The sequence below is a fragment of the Lupinus angustifolius genome, chromosome LG13 (assembly GCF_001865875.1).
Source record: "Lupinus angustifolius cultivar Tanjil chromosome LG13, LupAngTanjil_v1.0, whole genome shotgun sequence".
NCBI lineage: Eukaryota > Viridiplantae > Streptophyta > Magnoliopsida > Fabales > Fabaceae > Lupinus > Lupinus angustifolius.
The window spans coordinates 10,103,202-10,122,537 of record NC_032021.1 but is presented as its reverse complement, the minus strand read 5'-3'; the positions used below and the strand labels follow the sequence as shown (position 1 = coordinate 10,122,537).

At 37.7% G+C, this 19,336-nt stretch overlaps 1 protein-coding gene across 1 annotated transcript; it reads left to right on the top strand.

Annotated features, from left to right (window-relative positions):
• On the top strand, positions 212-16,646 carry LOC109325668 (7-hydroxymethyl chlorophyll a reductase, chloroplastic). The gene is made up of 19 exons (XM_019558163.1): positions 212-343; positions 440-521; positions 1,438-1,522; positions 2,071-2,182; positions 2,352-2,436; positions 2,532-2,573; positions 2,684-2,762; positions 12,696-12,747; positions 12,844-12,906; positions 13,068-13,165; positions 13,981-14,016; positions 14,101-14,162; positions 14,316-14,343; positions 15,195-15,274; positions 15,443-15,512; positions 15,603-15,660; positions 15,960-16,024; positions 16,113-16,207; positions 16,291-16,646. Exons 1-19 carry the CDS (start codon positions 283-285, stop codon positions 16,379-16,381), a joined length of 1,344 nt encoding a protein of 447 aa, XP_019413708.1. The 5' UTR covers positions 212-282; the 3' UTR covers positions 16,382-16,646.

Sequence of the window (19,336 nt, the reverse complement as noted above, 5' to 3'; positions counted from 1 at the left end):
AGGAGAAATTGACACTTATCATGAGAAATATTTTTTCTTGTATAATAAAATATAAATTTTGACATTATCATAATCTCATCTAATAGTGGACTCTCCAATTAATAAGAGGATATCGGTCACGAAGTAAGTGGGTCCAGTTAACATTTATTTATGGTTAAAAAACACGTGGCATTTGAGTCCACATAATTTGTGGTGGTGCATAGAAGAGCCACCTCTCACTTATCCATCATCAACTGCAGTGTTCACCAAACACATTATTTTCTTTGAACATTTCTCTCAGTTATGTTGTCCTCCGTTGCAAAACTCCCCTTCTCACTCACCATTCGTTCTTCTTTATCCAAAGGTTCTGCTCTTTCTGCATGCATGCTTTTTCTATCCTTTTCTTAATTCCTTCTTCCTCTTCTTCTTACCCATCTTTTGATTTTTTTGTTATAAGCAGATGCTACTTTGAGAGAGGACTGGAGGAACAGGTCTAGGCCTATCCCTCCAGGTGGCACTTACCCGGCAAAAGATCATTGCAGGTTAGTAGCTGTTCACATTCTTACTTTAAAAAAAGTGTCCCAAACTAGTACAGTCCAAAATAGATATTTATTATTTTATTAAAATAAAAACTAAAATATTGATGGTTAATTAAGTAGAGGCTGGGAATAGGCATTCTCGAGTGGCAGCTTTTCAATATGTATTTTTGTTGTTGTAAATTATATGGAGATATTACCTGTGTTGGAGCTCAAACTTAGACACCAGGATGGCCACAAACTGACACAAGAGAAACAATAAACATTCTATCTCTCAAGAAATACATCATTAACACACATAAAAGGATAAGTATTGTATAAACCATTAACTGAAACAACTAACTTGGGGGTGACCATGGCACTTGGAGGTCACCCCTAGTAATTACATTGAAATCATCATAGTTTAAATTGCAGATGCGATCATAGTTGTAGTTATTGTGATTGCGATATGAATAATTTTGTGATTAAAAAAATATTTTTGAATTCGATGCGACTCAAATGCAGTCTCGTTGTGGCTCGATACGGCTGCATCATTGTGATTCAGTGTCACACTGCAACCGCAATATTGTGGCTGTATCACGTGATGCGGTCTACAATTTGAATCACTGGTTTAACTAAATTATATCTGAAATCATTTTGTATTAGAACAAACACCCACCTTTCTTGTAGTTTATGTTATGGGGAAGGTAATTGTAACAATAAACCTCGAGTGGAGTATATTTAATGACTATAAGCCTTTAAGGGTTAATTGAGTTTAAGGATGACACAAATTTGAAGCGAGATAGATGTAGTTTCTTAATCAAGAGAGATGCCAAATGTTATTAAATCATGTAATTTCCCCCCACGTTTTCTTTCTTAAATATCTATTTCATTTCCTGTTGTGTCACCATTTGGCTTAGTTTTTTTTCTTCCTTTGGGGCAGTCGCTGCGGGTTGTGTGACACATATTATATTGCCCATGTCAAGAATGCATGTGCTTTCTTAGGAGATGGAATGTCTAGGATTGAAGTAAGTCAATACTTTCTTACCTTGTTATGTAAATGCACGACGTAGGCATAAGCTTCAAGTTTTTAAAACCTACTTGTTAGTTGACAACAAGATGAAGTCTTTGGGCCTAAGTTGTGTTACTTGTCACATCACATTTGATTCGAGTGGAAACAATTATTTACTGAGCCACTCTTATCTCTACTTGGTTCACATGTTGATGCAGAAATATGCTGCATTTAATTTTCCATATTTGACTTCTGGTGAATAATTACTCGGATCATTGCATGCGGTCACACTCTGTTGCATGAATCTTAGAAATTATTTCAAAATTCAAATTGAATTTTCAATGCACAACAACAGTTATTCATTTTTTTATCACTTTTTGTTTCAACATCGAACTTCAAATTTTTCTGTTTAAGTTAAACATTGCACGAGTAAATACTTTGATTAGCATGTTTTCATGCTGTCTGCAAATTTCATTCTTGTATAAGTGCATCCAGAGCATTAGCTTTGGACAGCATTTTGACAATCTAAAGTTGCTCCTTGCTCCATAATGTTTCCCCTTCCAGAGATTGGAACCCGTTGTTCATGGTAGAGGGAGGAAAACTGATACCTTGGATGAGACCTACTTAGGGGTCCATGAGGAACTGTTATATGCTCGGAAAATTAACCCTGTGGAAGGTATTTTTATGAGTTGAAAATGGAAAACATTTATGCCGCTACATCTATTTTACTTATAGATTCTTTCAAATTATTGTTCAGGGTCTTTGAATTTTTTTAATTACTTGCAAGTGATATTAGCTCAGGTTTCTGCTTGTAGTTTTATTGATCAAATTCATTCCACTGGTAGGAGCTCAATGGACTGGGATAGTAACAACTATTGCTATAGAAATGCTTAAATCAGGCATGGTTGAAGCTGTCGTTTGTGTACAAAGGTATTGGGAAGAACTTAAAGTTATAGAATGCACACACGCTAATGTCTTTGTTTGAACTGACTTTTCTGTCTTCAATGTATTTTTGTATATCATAGTGATCCGGATGACAGATTGGCTCCAAGGCCCGTTCTAGCAAGGTTTATATCTTGTAAAATTTGAAATCAATCTAAGCTAATTTTCTCTCACTATATTAGTTCCATTTTCCCATTAAAATTACTCCCTTTATTTTTCTGTAAATTTCATGCAGGACACCAGAGGAAGTGTTGGCTGCTAAAGGTGTTAAGCCAACATTGTCACCCAACCTTGATACCCTTGCTCTTGTTGAGGTGTTCAAAATCTCTCTCTCTCTCTCTCTCTTAAGAATTTATCATTATCTAGAATAACTCCTATTTAAATTTTTCTGATGTAGCTACAAATTCTTTATGCATATGGAACTATCTATATATTTGAAAAGGATTATAAAAAAATTCCATTCAAACAGATCAATGTTTCTAAATGCATGGGAGTCCTGTACTAATGTTTGAAGTATAAATCAATTTTTTGGTATTACCAAAGGTATCTCTTACCTTTTAGGTAAGGAACTAATCCCTTTCAGGGTTCGTGACTACTCCCAACAAGTGTAACTTCTAGGAATCAAACCCATGACCTTTTGGTCTTTATGGGGATCTAGCAGAATCTTACACCACTAGACCAACACCTTGCTTGAAGTATGAATCATGATATAATGTAAAGCAACATAAGGGAAGAAACCAAAAATATTTTGACTTATCTGTAGTTTCTTCTGTACTCTCGTTTTTGGGTTGTTCTTAAAAAAGTAAATTTGGGAGATGTAGATGAACAATTTTTTTTGCTCATTTTGAGAATATTGAAGATCTTCTCCACAAGATTATAAGTTTGTTGGCATTCTGGTTAAGTTGTGGCAATAAAATGTCACATTTAGCATCATTGGTATGCTTGTAATGTGAGCACTTTTCTTTGCATTGAGAGAATTGAACCCACTCATTTGTTTTATGATCATTAAATTTAATTTAACATTTTGTAATTCATGCTGATAGAACTCCTAGTTCTAGTGCCTAGAATAATGGACTAGGCTAGGGGTAGGTGCTGGACCATAGGCCCAAACAGCCCAAGGAATCGCTAGTCTACACAACAAGGAATAGGATAGAGGTGGGAGTAACTAACCACTAGCTGTTAGGTTTACTTATATGTAGCTTGCTGGTCGTTTGGGAGTAGGTATGAGTAGGACAAAGATCTGTTGTCCCTAAGCATGTCTCGTACCAATCAAAATATGCCATGTCAGTTAAAAAATTAAACATTCATTATTTTTTCTATTTTTGCTTTATTGTGATTGGTTCAGGACATAAGGTCCTTGTTCAATATGTGTATTGCAGGTTTACACAAGTTATCTGTGTTGTAGAGTCTTCATCACACTTCATCTTCAAATTTTGATATTGATCCAATTCGATCCAGAGACCATTAAGGATCCCTTAATATTCTGTTATGAAGGAGGTTTGCCTGCTTAGAATTGAAAGTTTTATTTTTCAATTCATAACACGTCGAGAGGTCCTGTTTCAAAGAATATTTGTCGGCCAAATTATTCCAAATATCCCGAGCAGTAGGAAAAAACATATAATTTCGGCTAATCTTGAGAGTCATAGAATATGAAAACCATGTCGTAATGAGAGTCCTCATCAGCCCATGTTCATATTGTGGGCCAGTCTCAGCGGAGGCCTTTACTTCAATATGATTAATCCTCTTACGTCCTCTGAGAGTAGTATGGACAAGTGGGCCTACTATAGGTAGTTGTGCTCATCTAGTCCATATGACCCTTACAATATTGGAAGACCATTGTAGGTCAAGGGTGGGATAGAAACAAGTTTCTATTCAGACATAGTGAACTTGAACATAAAAAGCGAACATACAACAATGTTTGTATGGTAACTAAGGGTTCAAAAGACAAGTTGTATCATGGGCAAGGCAAGGGCACAATGGAAAAAAGGCTGTAATAAGAATGACTAGGTTTTTTTAAGGTGCGGAAGCAAAGCCCTAGAATTGGGTGCTTTGATACCAACTTGAAAGTAGACGAATAATGATCTTATTGCTTGAACAAAACTACAACTATAATGAGTGACTAAAATTTATAGGCTAAGAATGACCTAGTTAAGTAAATAAGTAAACTTGTACAAAATCTCCTGATTGATACTATGAAACCAAAATAATAAGAGGAGCATATTTTTCTTATAATAAAGTGATTCTCCTATATTTCAACAATAAGACTTAAGCAAAATGGGAGTTTGACTATGTACGTCGAAGAGTTTGAGCTCATCTTGTTTGAGGTACCCTAACTACTAGAATACCAATACCTCGGGTATTTTATGGCAGGTTCACAACCAGAGGGTAAGGATGACTGCAACCCCCACTCATGCAGTCATGCTGCGATGAAGACTGCACACATATTGAAGTTGAACTTCTTCCCAATACCGAGTTTCTGTCGTCAAGCTTGCTTAAATAGTCCGTTTGTGATAAGGCCAATAAGAAGCCTGAATTAAAACATGTGTATAAAAGGGGAAAGAGGAAAGTTTGGTTGTTAAATAACAAACTTTCCCTCCTCTCCCTTGGTAGTTAAGTTGGTTAGAGGGCTATAAATAGAAGCTAAGCCTAAGAAGGGAGGGGGATTGATTTTGAGTAACTGATTGAGGAATCAGTTTAGGGGAGGAATCGTGGGATCCTCAATCTTGTAACTTCACTCATACTATCTTGTAATTCTCTTCTTCTCTCAATAAAATCTTTAGAACCCTACCACAAATCCAATTGATGTGGGTTAGGGGCATTTCTTTCATTTCTGTTCTAATTCTTCTTACATAGATACCAGTGTTTATCACTAGTATCAGAGCACCATTTTGGTGCCTTTGGATCGTAACCACCAATGTTGCGTTTGGGTTTCATCGTATGGTTTCTACTCGAAGTATGACCAAGGAGAATGATAGTGGAACGCAAGAGAAGGAGGAATTGCACCAAGAAAGAGAAGAGATACGCATGAGGATGGAACTAAATGAGGCGCACACCAAGAAACTTGAAGATTTGATGATTGCCATAGCAACAAAATTGGGAGTTACTGCAGAGGAGCATTCGTTTGGGGAGGGCAATGAAAACGAAGAAGAGGTGGATAGCCACAATCGAGGTCCTGGTCATGATAGGTGGAGGAAATTGGAGATACCTATCTTCATGGGAGAGGATGCATATGGTTGGGTGCAGAAGCTTGAAAGGTATTTCTCTCTACGTTCTATTTATGAAACTGAAAAAATGAGAGCTACGATGGTGGCCTTGGAGGGGAAAGCCCTTAGTTGGTATCAATGGTGGGAAGGTTGTAATCTCTACCCTACTTGGGAGAGTTTCAAATTGGCTGTAGTAAGAAGATTCCAGCCAACCATGCTCAAAACCCCTTTGAATTACTCCTATCTCTAAAGTAAGAAGCATATGTAGAGGAGTTTGAAAAATTTGCAGGGGCCTTAAGAGGAATCAATCAGGACTTTGTTAGGGGGGTATTCTTGAATGGACTCAAGGAAGAGATACGGGTGGAAGTAAGGTTGTATGAGTTAAAGACTCTATCAGAGTTAATTCAGAAAGCCATTTTGATTGAGCACAGGAACATAGTGGTGAACAAAAGGACTCAATCTGGGTATTCAAGGTCTTTTGGCTCAACCAGAACTAGTTCCTATAGTAAGGTGGTCACACTAGAGCCCTCTGCTACTAATAGCTATAGGAAGGAAGGTTCCTCTATAAGGAATGTGGCTGCACCCCTCAAGAACAATCATGACATGGGTAGTTCTAAGATTTGTGGTGACTATAGAAGATTGACTAGTGCTGAGATGAAGGAGAAGAGGGAGAAGGGACTTTGCTTTAGGTGTGGTGAGCCCTTTTCCAGAGATCATAGGTGCAGAAATAAGCAGTTGCATATGCTTCTTATGGCTGATGAGGACGAAGCTGAAGAAGAAGTTGAAGAGGGGGATGAAGCAGGAATAGAGGTGCAAGCCTTCAATTTATTACATTTGTCCTTGTATTCAATGAAGGGGCTTACTTCTTCAAGATCATGGAAGATAGGAGGAACCTTGAGAGAAAAACCAGTAGTTGTTATGACAGACTGTGGAACTTCCCACAATTTCATCTCAAGGGACTTGGTGGATGACTTACAACTTAAGGTGGAGGGAACCATAACTTATGTGGTGGAACTAGGGGATGGACATCACATATAGTGCCAGGGCAAGTGTTCCCAGCTCAGACTTTTCATGCAGAAACTTGAGGTAATTCAAGATTTTAATCTGCTTGAATTAAGAGGGTTGGACATGGTCTTAGGCTTGGAATAGTTAGCTAGCCTAGGGGAGGTAAGGGTTGATTTTGGTAGAATGAAACTATCTGTAAAAAAAGGGGGAACAAACATCACTATAGTTGGGGATCCTACCCTAACTAAGGCTGAGCTATCAATGGGGTCTTTTATGCAAGTTCTAATGGAGGAGGGGGAGGGATTATTGTTGCAGTGTGATGTGTCCACACCAGCTAGGTCACAGAGGAGGTTACCAACAGAATTAGAGGAAGTATTACAACAATTTCAATCAGTTTTCCAGGATATTCAGAGGATATTCAGTGCCGTTCTCATACTAGAAGGCAAGATCATGCCATTCATTTGAAGGAAGGAGCAGAGATCCCTCATCTAAGACCATATAGGTGCCCCGACTACCAGAAATCAGAAGTGGAGAGGTTGGTAGCTGAGATGCTGGAAGCTGGGGTTATTAGGCCTAGTATAAGTCCTTATTCTAGCCCTATAATCCTAGTTAAAAAGAAGGATGGAGGTTGGAGGTTTTGTGTAGATTACAGGGCCCTTAACAAGATAATCATTCCCAATAAGTTCCCCATACCTTTGATTGAGGAATTACTGGATGAATTGGGAGGGGCCAGGGTGTTCTCTAAATTGGATTTGAAATTTGGATATCACCAGATTAGGATGAGGCCAGAGGATGTAGAAAAGACAGCTTTTAGAACTCATGAGGGCCATTATGAGTTTTTGGTTATGCCCTTTGGGCTAACCAATGCCCCATCTACCTTCCAATCCCTCATGAATGAACTATTGAAGCCATAACTCAGAAAGTTTACCCTAGTGTTCTTTGATGATATTTTGGTGTACAACCCTGATGTAGCCTCCCATTGCCAACATCTAGGATTAATCCTAGACATACTAATGCAGAATTCCCTCAAAGCTAATCCAAAGAAGTGTAGTTTTGGTCAGTCCAACATTGAGTACCTAGGGCATGTAATCTCTGAAAGGGGGGGGGGTATCTGCTGATCTTTCTAAGGTAGAGGACATGAAATCTTGGCCTATTCCTACCAATATCAAGGGACTAAGAGGATTCTTGGGACTTACAAGGTACTACAGGAAGTTTGTGAAAGGTTATGGTAGAATAGCTAGACCACTCACTGATTTGCTTAAAAAAGATGCATTTTGTTGGTTTGAGGAAGCCAATGCTGCCTTTGAGAAGTTGAAAGGGGCTATGACTGAGTTACCCATGTTGGCTGTTCCTGATTTCAATAAGGATTTTGTTGTGGAAACTGATGCTTCCAGCAAGGGATTAGGGGCTGTGTTGATGCAGGGTGGAGGACTCCTAGCCTTCTGGAGCAAGGGGCTCTCTCTTAAGGCCCAACAAAAGTCTGTGTATGAGAGGGAATTAATGGCCTTGGTTCAAGCTATACAGAAATGGAGACACTATCTTATGGGCAGACATTTCATTATCAGAACTGACCAGAGGAGTTTGAAGTTTCTAATAGAACAGAGGCTGTTTTCTGATGATCAGTTTAAATGGGCAGTTAAGTTGGTGGGTCTGGATTTTGAGATACAGTATAAACCAGGTAGTGAAAACTCTGTTGCTGATGCACTGTCTAGAAAACTAATGTATGCTGCCATTTCTATGATCACTAATGAAGAGGTGGAATTGTGGATCCAGGAACTACAGTTGGATCCTAAATGGAGAAATGTGATGCAGGATTTAGTGGTTTCTTCTAACTCCCATCCAGGTTTTGAGCTAAAGAGGGGGGGTATTGTACTACAAAGGAAGGCTGGTTTTGTCTAGGAGGTCCAATTGAATTCCAATGATCCTATCTGAATGCCATGAGACACCTGCAGGGGGCACTCAGGATATCAAAAGACTTACAAAAGAATTGCAAGCTTCTTCTTTTGGGAGGGGATGAGGACTTATATCAAGACCTTCATAGAAGAGTGTGATACCTGCCAGAGGAGCAAATATTCAACCCTAGCTCCTGTAGGATTGTTGCAACCTCTTCCTATCCCTCAACAGGTATGGATGGACATTTCCATGGATTTTATAGGGGGTCTTCCTAGAGCTAGAGGTAAGGATACTATCTTTGTAGTAGTGGACAGACTCACTAAGTATGCCCACTTTTTCGCATTAGGACATCCCTACTCAGCCAAGGATGTAGCTACTGTGTTCTTAAAGGGAGTAGTTAAGTTGCATGGTTTTCCTACTTCTATAGTCTCAGACAGGGACCTTATGTTTTTAAGTCATTTTTGGAGAGAATTGTTTAAAATGGCTGGCACACAGTTGAAGTTGAGCACTTCTTATCATCCTCAGACGGATGGGCAGACTGAGGTTACTAATAGGTGCTTGGAGACTTACTTGAGGTGTTTTGTGGGCCCCAAGCCTAAGCAATGGGTGGAGTGGTTGCATTGGGCAGAATTCTGGTTCAACTCAAACTACAACCAATCAGCTGGAATGACCCCTTTCAAGGCCTTGTATGGGAGGGAAACCCCTGTGCTAATTAGATCAGACACTATGCCTTTTAGAGTGGAAGAGGTTAATCAGTTGTTCACTGAAAGGGATGGAATACTAGAAGAATTGAAGACTAATTTGGCTAAGGCACAGAACTTGATGAAGCAAGTAGCTGATAAGCATAGAAGGACAGTGAAATTTGAGATAGGAGATTGGGTATTCCTCAAGCTCCAGCCATATAAACTGAAGTCCCTTGCCACTAGGCCATTTGCTAAATTAGCTCCTAGATACTATGGTCCTTATCAAGTTATTCAGAAGGTAGGTGTTGTGGCTTATAAGTTGGATCTACCTACTGAATCTAAAGTTCATCCAGTTTTCAATGTTTCACTGTTGAAGAAGGCCCTTAAGCCCCATCAGCAGCCCCAACCATTGCCACCAATGCTAAATGAGGAGTTGGTCCTAGAAGTGAGTCCAGAGGACATCACAAATTGCAGGGAGGTTGAGCCGGGGAAGCCTGAAGTCTTAGTCAAATGGCAGAACCTCCCTGAGCATGACAACACTTGGGAGACAGCAGCCAGTTTACAAGCAAATTTTCCAAACTTCCAACTTGAGGACAAGTTAAAAAGTTTAGGGGAGGGTAGTGATAAGGCCAATAACAAGCCCGAATTAAAACATGTGTATAAAAGGGGAAAGAGGAAAGTTTGGTTGTTAAATAACAAACTTTCCCTCCTCTCCCTTGGTAGTTTAAGTTGGTTAGAGGGCTATAAATAGAAGCTAAGCCTAAGAAGGGAGGGGGATTGATTTTGAGTAACTGATTGAGGAATCAGTTTAGGGGAGGAATCGTGGGATCCTCAATCTTGTAACATCACTCATACTATCTTGTAATTCTCTTCTTCTCTCAATAAAATCTTTAGAACCCTACCACAAATCCAATTGATTGTGGGTTAGGGGCATTTCTTTCATTTCTGTTCTAATTCTTCTACATAGATACCAGTGTTTATCAGTTTGGTTTTCCAACAACTCGTACAAAGGATGCTCCAACCATAGGGAGCTTCTGTCCCAATGGTTCAGCCCAAGATTTCAGGTAATTGGGTAAGACCCGGTCAAATTGTAAAACTCGTCAACAAATGATTTCGTTGAACAAAGTTGCTACTCCTACCATAGCTCCGCTCAGAAGGGCACGAAGGGGAGAGATGGGTACCTGCTGCAAATACCAGAGGTGTGGGGAAAAATTTCATCCCCTCAGCCACTGTTTGGAAAGACATTTGGATGCAAGGGAGTGAAGGCTTATAAAGATACTGCACTAGAATATTATTTCGCACTTGCAGCAACATCCTGAGTCTCGGCTGGTTATACTTTTAATCAAGGACACTTGTTGTATATGGGATGGTCAGTGATTTCTGCTACTTTTGCATGTATTCCCTTACTATTGAGAGAGTTTCACGCGCCTCCTGTGGGTGAACATTTGAGGTATATGAGGACTTATTGGCAGAACACTGGAAATTTCTATGGGGTTTGGAAAGAAGAAAAGAATACAAGAATTTATGCAGTCTTGTGATGTTTGCCAAAGACAAAAATGTTGAGCTTCATCACGCTGAGGGTGATTGCAGCCTCTACCCATCCCATCTATGGTTTAAGAGGATATTTCCAAGTGTGAAGGGTTTGAAGTAGTCGTGGTGGTAGTAGACAGGTTGCCTAAACATAGCCCACTTTATCCTATTGAAAACTCCCTGTCCAGAACGGAGCACAGTTGAAGTTATTGCTGAAGAGGTGGTTCACTTACATGATACCCCTCAATCAATTACAAATTATAGGGATCCACTGTTTATCAGTCTCTTTCAGAAAAATATTCATGTTACAGGGGACAACACTGAAGGTGAGCTCTTCATACCATCGGAAACAGATGAACATACTGAAGTAATCAGTAGGTGTTTTGGGACATACCTGAGATGTTTTGCTTCTGAACAACCTAAGAATTTGTCGCACCAGATCCCTTGGCCTGATTTGTGGTGTAACACCATGTGTCATGATGTTTCTACTGGTTGGACTCCATTTTAACTCATTTATTGAAGGAATCCTCCTACTATGGTGCGGTTTGTATCAGTTGAAACTAAGGAAGAGGTGGTGGGTAGAGAGCTCATGGAGAGGGATGAAGTTCTCAAACAATTAAAGTTTAATTTAATGGAGGCTCAAGAAAAGAAGAAAAATATGGAGTCAAAAGGAGAACGACAGAAGTGTTTTTAGTGGGAGAATGGTTTTTCTTAAATTGCATCCTAATGACAGCACTCTGTGGCCAAGCAAATTAATTCCAAGCTGGAAGCTACATTTTTCTACCCTTTTCAAAACCTACAAAAATATGGAGAGGTGGCCTATAAGCTGCAGCTATCCACTAAGTCTAGGGCACATCTGGTGTTCTATGTATCACAGCTTAAAAAGGTTACTGGGAGTTACTCAACAGAGGCAAACCTACCTGCAGGGGTGGAAGTTGACCTTGATGAAACAGTGGCACTAGATTCTACCTTAGTTAGCAGAGAAGTGACAAAGTCTGGTAAGAGAGACCACTAGACAATGGTTAGTGAAGTGGAAGAACAGGTATGTGGAGGATACCCTTGAGAGACCACTGAACAGTTTCCAAATTTCAGCCTTGATGGCACGGAGGGATGCAGTGATAGAACTCCTAGTTATAGTTCTAAGGTAATGGACCAAGCAAGGGCTCAGGTCTTGGACTTCAGGCTCAAACAGCCTAAGGAATGACTAGTCTATACAAAGTAGAAGAGAGGCAGAGAGTAACTAACCGCAAGTGACAGGCTTAATTATGTGTAGCTGGCAGTTTGTTTGGGGGTGAGGGTCTGTGTATTGCGGGTTATAGGGTGAGACAATGGTGACGTGAAGGTATCTGAGTTATTATCCTGTAATTTTAGCAGATAATGATCTCCGAGGAGCCACAGGCCCTGTTAGATTATTTTCCTTTTCTGCGAGAGCTGTTAAGCTGCTTTTTTCTTGATATTAATACTATCACCCAGAACCATTTTCTGGTGTTCCATCACACGTCCTCATTTGTTGGTTTATCTGTTTCTTCAATATGTACTCATTTGGTATTTTGCTTAAGAGCAGCTCATCCTTCAATAATTGATTATTTGCTTTGGAATTGATATTTCTGACAGTTTATAGTATTTCTTTGTCTCATAGACGAGTGAGAGATCTGTAAAGTAATTGTTAATGTTGAGAGTTTCTTGCACATATTAAAGGAAAGATTAATCTATATAAACTCCTACAAGTCAAAAATTTCTGTCGTAAGAGAAGACATTCAGTAATATAAAATTATAATAGAAGACGTCCTGTAAACTATCCTTGGTTTTGTGCATACAGTATCACTCTGTTTGGTTCCATTAATTTAAGCTGCCATAAGGTTTCTTGAATGTATTGTTCATTAGCTACCTTATATGTTCTTAATATGTCTGTTTGAATTTTCACTAATGACAGGCTGCAGGCGTCAAACGTCTTCTTTTCTGTGGTGTAGGTTGCCAGGTGCAAGGTATCACTCTATAAATATATATTCTTTGCTAGTTTCCATCACTTTCTCCATTATGACTTGTAATGTTATAATGCAGAATAATTTCTTCAATTGCAGCATTAAGATCTGTGGAGCGCTACTTGAATTTGGATAAGCTCTACGTTTTGGGCACAAATTGTGGTATGCAAAAGGTCTTGTGTTTACTATAAATGATTTGTTGAGGATTTTGAATTATGACTTTTTTATCAATAATTCTTAATGGACGAGGTTGAATTTTATATGTGTAACATACCGGAAGGCCTTGAAGAATTTGGACTAACACAACTGTGCTTACTCCATAGTGGACAACGGAACTAGGGATGGACTGGATAAGTTTCTAAACGCTGCGAGTCATTCACCGGAAACAGTTCTCCATTATGAGTTTATGCAAGATTACAAGGTTTTGTGCTAGAAAATCCTGTCAGGTTTAGCTTATTGCATGCATGGGCGACTGCATGCTTCGTCATCCAGTGAAATATAAATAATGTTTTTGTTATTATGGAATCTCCAACTGATTTATTTGGAATAGTGATTGAGATGGTAAAAGTTTCTCACTCATGTATGTTAATGCTTATTGCTGGTGCCTCTTTTCTCCTTGCAAATAGCTTAAATTATTTTTAATAATTTCTCTACATTCAATCTATTCATAAGTTTGATAGATGACTATGTTACCATCAATTATGCTACTTTGAAAGATGCATAAAAAACTTCGTTGGCCTCAATATTCAGTGTATGTATCCTGGTTTATGTTCCAACTCCTATGCCAAACATCTTGCTTCTTATCAAAGTGAGACACTTGCTACTGTTCTGTACACTCAAGGATATTGGTAGTTTTAGTACTTATTAATCAGCTCCTTTTACAAATTTAAATTGGTCACTTATAATGCCGCAAACATTGTTTAGTTGCATCACTTTTGTCATAGGGTTGTCCTTGGTGCAACAATATGGTTGCTACAATGTGAATTGGCGGTCATAGAAACTGCTCTTAGAAACCGGCTCTATGCTCATGGGGGGTAAGGCTACACCAGTTTACCATCCCCATACACCATATTGGTGGGGGCTTGTGTAATGGGTTGTCCTATTTTAGTTGCATCACATGTATCCCAATCAAATGTGTAACCCTTTACAAACATAAAGCGACTCTACAGCTATTAGCATCTTGCTGCATTGTCAAAGTTATTTTTTCTTACTCATTTGTCTCTAATTTTCTGACAGGTTCACTTGAAGCATTTGGATGGTCATATTGAAGAGGTAAAATAGCTAGCTTTGTTTTAGTTTACCCATGATTTTCACAAGCGAGCAGCTTCATTCAATTACAATTGTCAACTGCAACAGGTTCCTTATTTCTGTCTACCGGCAAATGAGTTAGTTGATGTTATTGCCCCATCTTGCTACAGGTAATTTTTTCTTTAACTTTGTCCAAAGTGATGGCTCAAAGTTTATGCATGAGAACCATGTGTTTTTTTGTTTCACTTCAATATCTTATTTTCTCTTTCATTTTATGTTGTACTAATTTGTTAAAATCTCTTTTTTTCCTTTTTCTCCTACAGCTGTTTTGACTATACAAATGCTTTAGCAGTAAGTCCTTATCTGCTTAACTGTCTTATCTTTTTAACATGCATATCATTTCAATTGAATTTAGGAGGACTATGTTAATTGTTTTGTATTTGGTCATGTGTTAAGTTCTTTCACTATCAGAAATTTAATCACTTTCTCTGATGTTCAAATATGTCAACCTTTTTCTTGATTCAAATATATTGTCTCAACTTGGTTTTGGTTAATTACTCTAAGGTAATCTGGAATTATGCATAGTGCATAGACCTTTTATGTTTTCACATGCTTACATGCCAAATTGCCAATTTTATCATCCAAATTAGATCTAAACTGGCAGTTGGAGATAGCAATTGAGTATTATGTTGTGTCTATTTTTATCATCCAAATTAGATCTAAACTTATGACAGCTTATGGATTAGAGTAACATGTTGTGTCTAGATATGTTTCTTTCTTTTTACTATATTGCAGAATATATTTACAAAAGATCTTCTGTATTAATTTACAAACATGCCTGTTTTCTTTCTTCCAGATGCCTCTTTTTAATTCAATCCATACATGAAAACTTATGTTGGTTTTTACTTTCTTTTTTTAATTCTTGTAAGAATTAAATTTTCACGCTTTACATTGTTTAAATTTTTTAAAGTTTCTCGTTTAATTTGGTCTTGTTAATATATCACGCTTCAGCTGGTATTTGCTTCCTGTTTCCGGTGCGTGTGAGCATGTACTTGAGTGTGAAATGTGAAGTAGCTTTGTTCATTGCCATATCCTTGGTAGACTTATTCTGGTTGATGTTTACATTGGTTGTGGCATTTTGTCATGATAGGAAACTCTCTATTTTTCTTGATTTATTTTGACAGTAGAAAATTAATTTTCAGGACTTGGTGGTTGGATACATGGGCGTGCCTAAATATTCTGGAATCAGCATGACACAACATCCACAGTATGTTACAGTCAGGTAACACCATTTTAAAGATGCCGAAGTCTCTTTTTTTGGCACGTTTTCTTTTAGCCTATATACGCTCTTTAGTTGTCATACAATATGTATTGGCCAAAAAAAATATGAATTACATACATCTCTTGAAGGGTTACTGTTCTTGTGCCCATTTTACTCTTGAAATGACAGGAATGAACGGGGAAGAGAGATGTTGAGTCTTGTCGAGAACTTACTAGAGATTCGTCCAACAACTAGTGCCGTAATTTTTAAGCACTGTTCCATTCAAGCATTTTGTTTATTTTTTATTTTTTGAATGGAAAAAGAGTATGATTTTTGCTTTCTGATTCAGGGGAACCGGCGACCATTTGTCATGGAGACTGTTAAGGCTGATGATAATGCTAAATTAGGTATGCATAACATTCATCATGTGATGTCTTTCTTTGTTGGAGTTTCACTGACTCATTTTTCGGCCCTCGACATAAGTCTAGGTTTAGAACTTATGACTATTGACTTTATGGTCATATGCTGTATGATGTTATTTGCTTTTAACGAAATTAGTCTTTGTAGATTTGTGTGCATTGTAGAATATGACAATTTACATATTGTTTATCTTGGAGTATCTATCATCTATTTATTTTTATTACAATTGAAGATCATAAATATAAAAGTTGATTGTTTATTTGTTTAAAATTCCTGATTTCACCAGGAAAAGGTCCATCTCAGCCTGCCCCGACATTCGTAGGAAACTTGCTGGCTTTTATACTAAACCTGGTAAAAGATTCTCGGATAAGTTTTCCATTGATAAATAAGACATGTATATCACAACATAATAATATTTTTGCCATTTTTTTATGTACAGATTGGTCCAAAGGGTCTTGAATTTGCACGCTATTCGCTTGATTATCATACCATTCGCAACTATCTGTACGTAAATCGTATGTGGGGAAAGGAAAGGTATGTACGATAATTCATTGCCATCATTACTTTTGATATAAGTATAATTTTTTTAAATTGTTGAAATGTGAATGCATATGCAGAGCTGATAAGCACATGCCAACATATGCTAAGAAACTTGTGGATCTGTATAACCAAAATGGTCAAATTGAGGAGATGCTTTCCAACAAATGATTCTATAAGATTATATGTTGCACTTGGTGTCACTGAATGCCAGCATAGTGTACTCAGGAAACACTAAGATTTTAGAAAGGTGCTCTGTTTTGAGCCCTGAGTGCCATATAAAACTGCTTTGTGGGTTGTAAAATTGGAAAAAATTGTTATATTTTGTCCCCTTTTCTAGCATGGCATTGAAATGGCTGACATGGGAAGATATGCTATCAATTATGTCGATTACAAAATTCTCATTGGTACACCGAAAACTCTAGATTTGAGGAAAGTCTTGTATCTCTTTTTTGGTATAACCAAGGGGTTCCCCTCACTCAATGGACAAGGAACTATTCCATTTTGGAGTGTGTGGATATCTCCATCAATAAGTGTCGCTTCCGAAAAGTCTTGTATTTGATTAAGTGGATGTTGGGAAAATCTCCACTTTGGATAATCTATTTTTTTCTACTAGGATTAACTAACTTTTAAAGCAATGCTGCACAAACAGAATGAAACAAAGTTTTCTCAACCTAAGAATTTATTCACTCTAGTTGGCTTATCATATCAGGGCTTTTAAAAAGTGTCAAAATACCTAGCTCTTTTCTCTAAAGTCATTTTTCTTAAAAAGCTTGCGTTGTTTTTCCATCAAGCATTCCTCAAAACCGTAGTTATCGGATATTTAAGGAATTGGCATTTTATAGTGTGAATAAATTCTTGTAAGCACATGGTAAGTGAGGAACTGTGTTAGAAAGTAATAGTATCTTATAATTGGGGCACATCTTTTGTCTCATATTGTGTGTCACTTTATGTGTCATAAGTTGTGATTGGTTGAAAAATATATATTTATGTTAAACTTTAATTATTAAATATTTTTTGATCAATTATAGCTCATGACATATGAAGTGATACAATACTGTGAGACAGAAGATGTGATCCCCCGATAAATATGCTAAGACCATTCAATAAGTTGTAATTGGTTGAAAAATATATATTTAAGTTAAATTTTAATTATTAAATATTTTTGACCAATCATATTTTATGATACATGAAGTGACATAATATTGTGGGGTTGTCCAAACAAAGTGCTTGAGGTCTTAGTGCTTCTCCAGTGTGACTGAGCTCCTCTTATCTTTGTCTAGCTCCAAAGTAGGTACTTGCAAATATACTCTGACACATAAGCTAGCAAGACATTGATCTATGGTGTAAGACTTTGCTAGATCCCGAGAAAGAGCAAAAAGTCAAATGTACAATTCTAGGAAACGACACTTAGTATGAGATGTAGTCACACAACAAAAAAAGATTAGTTCTCTACCTATCTATAGGTGAGGGATACCTTGGATTACCATAAAAAGAGTAAAGAATTTGAACTTACTTTTACATGAAGTATCCCTTGCCTTATTTAGATGAAGAGTGTGTTGGAAAGCTATTGTGAGATCACTTGAAGGGCTTGACTTTTGTTGAGGTGTGAAGTCCAAAATGTTGGTTGGATTACTGGATTCACAGTGAAGTGGAGATCTTTGTACCTTCTTGAGATATAGCGATTTAGATACAATTGAGATTGAGCTAGTCTTTTGGGCTTTTCATTATTGAGATAATTCGGACCAAGTATGGTGTCCAACATTGCCCATGCTATCGGGCATGCTTGATAGTAAGTAGACAAATTTTGTTTGGGTGTCTCGTTATTGGGCCAAACCAACTAACAATAACTAATGGCTTTCATTTTAACCCCAGTCGAGAAAGCTTACCCACAATTTTAGTGCGAAATTCCCCAAAATATCATCCTTATCACTCGAACAACCTCGTTACCTCTCTTCCCTCCTACTTTCTCATTTCCCTCATTCCAATGTCTCTTATTTCACTCGCTCTCTTCCTTCACACTTCCTCATTTTTCCTAATCAATCTCTCCAATAATTAGAGACACACTTAAAGAGACAAGGTAAGACATTTATTTTGCTTTCTATGTGACCATTTTCAATTTTTGCGAGGGATTGTTTTTGGATCTTGGATTGATTTTAGGTTAAGTTTTAAGTGCGTTTCCCTTAGCAATCTTATCCATTGTCATTTTAGGCTGAAATTTATGTGTGCTATGTTAGGAAGATTCTAGTGTAGTTTGAGAGGGGAGATTAATTTCTTGCAGAATGTAAAAGAATGACTAAGAAAATCTTTACTGGAAAACTTCTTACTCTTCATTCATCAACACTGGTTTCTTAATAAAGCAGAAAACAGAAAATGCAAAATGATCTAGACCATACACTTGGTTAGATCTTACATTAGGCATAACAAAAAAGATAAAGATGCAAGATATTTTTAGAAGGGTTTAGGGTTAGATCTTACCGTTGGATGACACCTTTTCATTAATTAAATTTTTAGATGGTGTTGATAATTCAGCTGGTGGACTCACAGATTTAGAAAGTGAAGTAGGAGTTGAAAGAGCAGTCTGTCCACATTGAAACTCATTAACCCCCGTGGGCTTTTCCATTCTCTCTCCCTTGCTTAAACCTTTCCTTTGTCCAAATAAAGATCTCGGTTCCTCTGGGACAACATCAACTGCTTTTTTAATGTGTTCTTTCTGCCCATCTTGAAACTCTGGTTGTGGTAAAGGAATGAACTGTTCTTGTGGGTTGCCATGTGTTGAAAGCCGGTTTCTCGGTATTTTATTGGGAGTTTTCTCCTCTCAACAAATCGTCCTGACAGTAGTGCCAATTTGTTGAAAGATTAATACTCTCATTTTCGTTATGTTCCTTTTGTAAGTAAGAGAACTCGGTTTTATTCTTTGTTCGCCATCTCGGCTTTGTTGAAATAAATTTCAACGCCGGTATAATGGTTTCAAGAATATTCCACTTACAACTTACTTTCTTAATAATCATGTGAATAAGTCATTCCTTCTTTGCCCCATCCCGGCTTTGTTAGAATAAATTCTAATGCCGATATAATGGTATCGAAGCAATTACCTATTACATAATTATTAATTACCTTTGAATA

Coding starts and splice junctions, on each gene's coding strand:
- LOC109325668 (XM_019558163.1), top strand. CDS start 283: ATGTTGTCCTCCGTTGCAAAACTCCCCTTCTCACTCACCATTCGTTCT. Junction 522..1,437: donor CCGGCAAAAGATCATTGCAG/GTTAGTAGCTGT, acceptor CCTTTGGGGCAG/TCGCTGCGGGTTGTGTGACA. Junction 14,344..15,194: donor ACTATACAAATGCTTTAGCA/GTAAGTCCTTAT, acceptor ATTAATTTTCAG/GACTTGGTGGTTGGATACAT.